Consider the following 5,488-nt stretch of genomic DNA (forward strand, 5'->3'; position numbering starts at 1 on the left):
TCGCCACTCCTTTTTACCCTCCAAAGGAGAAGGTTCGCTCGGCTGACCTCGGAAGTACCCAGCCTCGTTCGTCCCTCGCACCACGGAGTATACTCGTTCCGAGTTGTCTCGGTCGCATAGGGAGAGGGTTTTGTTGAATAACAACTCACTGTTTGCAGGCAACTAACATACTTTGATTTTATTCACCAACTTTGGCAATTTATATTATCACAATGTCCGCGCTTATTCGTCTAACGCCGGATTTGTTACGTGGGCCTGAGCCCCCGTTCGCTCTCGCGGTCGCTGCAATTGAACCTTGTAACGGAACGGTCCCGCTCAACACCTTCGGAATATCGTTGATCGCCTCGGTTTTACGCGGATTCTATCCCCGAGTACTAAATCAACAATCGTCCCGATCCGTGTCCCACATATCCGCGCGTTAACTACTTCGCGCCTCCCTTACAGGGATTGGTATCGGAATGTCCTTCGAAACCCAAAAGAGAATGTCTCACAAAATTCTACTCAGAATGGTTTCATAATTCAGAAGAGACTGCCCCATAATTCAGAAGAGAATGGCCTCGTTCGCTTCTTCGCTCGCCCTCTTATACTATCGCTCGCTCCCCACTCTCGCGCTTGCGCCTGCGCGTTATCACCTGGCGCTGTACGCGCTCGCATCATCGCGTTCGCTTTGCACGCTGTGAGTGCTCACGTTGCTTATTCATGTCACATACTTGTGTTGCTGCATTTTACAATTTAAACATTTTCTATTCTAATTATTTCTTTTCTTTTCAGGTACTCATCGACTCTGACGGATGCTGCTTCTGGAGCTCTCCCGCTACAGTCATCGGTAAGTATATAATTTAACATTTATTTACAGGTTCGCGGAATTCCCCCGCTTCACCCCCTTTTCTATATACATTATCTACATTATTGATAATCAGTCTTTTCGACGTCGCTGCGAAACTTAACTTACTCCCGGTACAATTCTCCGGTTCGTATTTCGCGGACAAGTCGCTTCTTTGACCCTATTGGTTGTTACGGACGCGTTCTCCGATATCTTGAATTCTACTATGCCATAACAGGATTTATGATACACCCGGTATGTTACGCATGTTGATATTCGGTAGTTCCGCTCCTTTTGTGCACTACTCGTATGTGTCGGTTGCGATTTTCGCTATCTTAAAGTTCGTTATGTATAAACGAGATTTCATGTACACCCGGTATATCGTTTACGCTCGCCTCCGAGTATTCCGCTCCTAAGGCGTTCTCGTTGGTTGTAACGGTTGCGTTTTTCGATATGTTAACTTTAATTATGTAAAAACGAGATTTCGTGTACACCCGGTATATCGTTTACGCTCGCCTCCGAGTATTCCGCTCCTAAGGCGTTCTCGTTGGTTGTAACGGTTGCGTTTTTCGATATGTTAACTTTAATTATGTAAAAACGAGATTTCGTGTACACCCGGTACATCGTTTACGCTCGCCTCCGAGTATTCCGCTCCTAAGGCGTTCTTGTTGGTTGTAACGGTTGCGTTTTTCGATCCCGCCGTTATTTTTCGGTTTTGGATTTTCCTAAACTATTGGGGCTATATGCCTCTAACAAAATAAACGTGATTATGTTTGGCTCTTTTGACTGGGCCCAAATGAAATGCAATAACATAAAAGCCTTATTTCTAACTTATTTTCTTTTTGTGTTTTTTATCCTTTTTTACTGCTTAAACCTAGCTTCTCTTATTAGCTATTACTATATATGTATTTACATGAACGCGGTTCCGTTCCCCGCTTGCTCTCCTCGGCGGACTGATCCGGAGCTGCTGGCGGAGGCTCCCTCCGGCTGCAAGGGCCATCCAACAATAGTAGCTGGAGATCTTAACGCCAGAGCGCAGGCCTGGAATTCGGGACGGCCGAACAGGAGGGGAGACATCCTTCTGGGCTGGATGGGGATGAGGGGATTACTCATTAACAACGGAGACGAGCCCACGTGTGTGCATCCCCGTGGAACATCTGTCGTGGATGTCACGATGGCAACGCCAATTGCAGCCAGGAAGATCACTGGCTGGCGTATCGCGACCGAGCTGGAATCCCTATCGGACCATAGATATATCCTAATGGATCTAGGAGCCTCGTTGAGGGGCACTGAGATAGGTAGAACGGCGCTGAAAAAATTCCCGAGATGGGTGACGCGGCGCATCGACCGGGAGATGATGGAGGCAGCAGCGGTGTTTTCGGCGTAGGACGGAGTACAGGAGGATGGTACCCGGAGCGCCAGGAGGATCGACGAGATCCTGCGGGATATCTCGGACGTCGCAATGGCAAGGAAGGGTCCCCCTAGACGTCCATCAGTATATTGGTGGAATGAGGAAATCGCTGATCTTCGACGTACCTGCAACTCTTGGAGAAGAAGACAAGAACGAGAGCAAAAAGACACGTCTGTCCGGAAAATCTCAGGACACTGTGGGACGGCTTAAAGGAGGCCAGACGAGAGCTTAGGAGGGCCATTAACACATCCAAGGCTAAATTATGGAAGGAGTTGGTGAACGACCTTGATAGGGACCCATGGGGAATGCCCTACAGATTGGTCACCAAGAAGCTGTCGGTCGGTGGTGCCTCTATTGTCGAGACCTTACCACCGGAGGTCGCAGACGAAATAGTGGCTGCGTTGTTCCCAAAAGGAACGGCGACTCGAAACAACAAGACGAGGACGGAGTGGCAGGACGAACTCGCGGTGACGCACGAAGAGGTAATGGAGGCCTGTGCTGGCGTGAAAGTAGGTAAGGCTCCTGGACCAGACGGCATACCCGGATGCGTCGTGAAGGGCACGATAGGGCAGCTCATCCCTCTGTGGGTGAAATGCTTCACGGAATGTTTTAAGGAGGGATACTTTCCCCGGCAATGGAAAGTCGCGCGGTTAGTACTTTTAAAAAAGCCGGGCAAATCGGACTTAGTCCCGTCCTCATATAGACCGATATATCTATTGAGTGAGGCGGGGAAAATGCTCGAACGCATAATCGTAAGTAGGCTAAGTATATTTCTAGAGCGGACCGAAGACATCGCGGACAGCCAATTCGGATTCAGGAAACATCGATCCACAGTCGATGCAATATGGAGGTTGCGCGAGAGCGTAGACGAGGGCCTGCGTGACGGGGGGTGGTGATGGCGGTGTCGCTGGATATAGCGAACGCCTTCAACACTCTCCCGTGGCCGACTATAAGGGAGGCGCTCAGGGAAAAGGAGGTGCCGGGTTATCTCCGGGCCATCCTTGGCGACTATCTATCGGATAGGGACCTGTCGTACATCGATAGGAAGGACTGCTATAAGCGTAAGGCAGTCACATGCGGGGTTCCACAGGGTTCGGTCTTAGGACCAATCCTGTGGAACATAGGGTATGACCATACTGAGACTCAGGCTCCCAGTGGGATGTAGGACGATATGTTACGCGGATGATACCCTGCTGGTCGTAAGGGCAGGCACACTCGACGAAGCGATAATTAGAGCGGAGTTGGAGACGGCATACCTGGTCCGCGAGATAGAAAGGCTGGGTCTGAGAGTCTCGATACCAAAGACCGAGATCGCGGTGTTTACTAGGGGTGGGATCCCGGCAAACGCGACCCTGAGGATGGGGGGGGAGGTGATCCCGATTGGGTCCGCCGTGAAATACCTGGGTTTGACCCTGGATTCGCGGTGGACCTTTCGGGACCACTTCCGACTTGTCATGCCTAAGGCATGGAGGATGGCATTGGCCAGGATAACCGCTAACATTGGCGGACCGGGAGAAACGCGCAGAAGGATGTACGCGGCAGCGGCGATGGCCGTTGTCATGTACGGAGCGCCGATATGAGCGAGCACCGTGGCCAGGGACCGGTGGATTCTCAACAAGACCAGGAACCTGCAGCGGCAGCTGGCACTGAGAACGGTGAGAGGGTACCGTACTATATCTCACGACGCGGCGGCCATACTGTCCAGGATGGTCCCTTTTGACCTTGAGGCAGATAGGCTGAGAAGGTCATATCTCCGGCGACGGCAGATTATTGCGGATAATGGAGTGTTGCTCCCTCGCGAGAGGGACAATATAATAAAAGTTGAGCGTCAGCGTTCGCTATGGAGATGGCGTGAGCAACTCGTGCAGTTGCCTGCGAGCGGTCCCGGAGCGTTGGTGCGTGGCGCGGTAGCGGAACACCTGGAGAGGTGGGTAGACAGGGGGCACGGGGCTCTCACTTACCGCACCACTCAGGTTTTGACCGGACATGGGGTGTTCGAGTCTTATCTATTCAGGATAGGACAACGGGTCTCCCCAATTTGTAATTATTGCCGCGCAGCAGCGGACACGTCGATGCACACCCTCCTGTTCTGTCCGGCCTGGGCAGAACAGAGAGGAGAGATTCTGGAGATAATAGGGGTCGATAGGACCTACGGGGCGGTGGTGAGGGCCATCGTGCTCTCTGAAAAAGTCTGGGCCGTCTTCATGACCTTCTGCGAGAGGGTCATGAGGAAGAAGGAGGAGGACGAGCGCGCCCGTGAACGGGGGATTATCCGGGCACCCGTGGACGCGTTAGTTCCTCAAGCGGACACGTCGGACAGGGAGGAGTAATACTCGCTGTTGATGGCGCGGTGGCGCACGGGCTCACGGGGGTGTATCAAAAGCCTATGTGGACCCCTGCACCACGCAAGAACTGTGTATATAGTGTAAATATAGTGTAAATAGTAGTACGAAAGATGGCGTGGCATGTCGGCCAACTCATTGCGTAAGTAAACCCGAAAATCGGCGGTAGAGGGCCAAGTAGCTCAGTGGGTAGGGGTGACACCCTGATGTTATGCTAGGCTGCAGTTCCGGGGTGTCACCCTTTAGGCCTTGGAGGGCGTACGAAAGGGGGGGAGTTTTTAGTCGTGTAGGCGGCCTCCCCGGTGCATCCATGTGATCACGGAGAGGTCGAATCCGACACTCCCGTCGGTACGGGCCGACGGGTGTCTTCCCAGGCCCGATGGGTGCACCCCCTTGTGGGAGTCCCCCCTTGGGACTGGGCTTTGTGAAGATTTTCTCCTCCCTCGTTAAAAAAAAAAAAAAAAAGAACGTTTGGACAACCTTCTGGGGCGAGCTGAGGGATAGGCGGAGGGACCTCAGGAAGTCGATCTCTCGATCCAAGGCGAAGCTTTGGAAAGAGATGGTCGACGACCTGGAAAGGGATCCCTGGGGCACGCCATACCGGGTGGTCCTTCGGAGGCTGCGCTCGGGGGACGCGTCCGTTCTGGAGGTGCTTCCCCCTGAGACAGCAGAGGAGATCGTGACGACGCTTTTCCCTGTGGATCCGTCCCCGCAGGGAGGGGAGATGGCCTTTGAGTGGAACGATGACCTAGAGGTGGCACCGAGCGAGGTCATGGAGGCCAGTTCCAGGGTCAAGACTGGAAAGGCTCCGGGGCTTGACGGCGTAATGGGAGGGGTCATTAAAAGCACGATGAAGCACCTGGCTTTGCTGTGGGCCAGATGCTTCACCGGGTGTCTTGGGGGGGGGGGGGG

The 5,488-nt window shown here is 52.9% G+C and overlaps 1 protein-coding gene across 1 annotated transcript; it reads left to right on the forward strand.

The window, feature by feature from the left end:
• Positions 1 to 3,940: 3,940 nt before the first annotated feature.
• On the forward strand, positions 3,941 to 4,564 carry LOC108761620 (uncharacterized). The gene has a single exon (XM_018508237.1). The coding sequence runs from the start codon at positions 3,941 to 3,943 to the stop codon at positions 4,562 to 4,564; it is 624 nt and encodes a 207-aa protein (XP_018363739.1).
• The last annotated feature ends 924 nt before the right edge of the window (positions 4,565 to 5,488 follow it).

The sequence above is a fragment of the Trachymyrmex cornetzi genome, unplaced genomic scaffold (assembly GCF_001594075.2).
Source record: "Trachymyrmex cornetzi isolate Tcor2-1 unplaced genomic scaffold, Tcor1.1 scaffold258, whole genome shotgun sequence".
In the NCBI taxonomy this organism is placed as follows: domain Eukaryota; kingdom Metazoa; phylum Arthropoda; class Insecta; order Hymenoptera; family Formicidae; genus Trachymyrmex; species Trachymyrmex cornetzi.

Bases quoted from the DNA above. Each gene is read 5' to 3' on its own strand.
- LOC108761620 (XM_018508237.1), top strand. From the start codon at position 3,941: ATGGTCCCTTTTGACCTTGAGGCAGATAGGCTGAGAAGGTCATATCTC.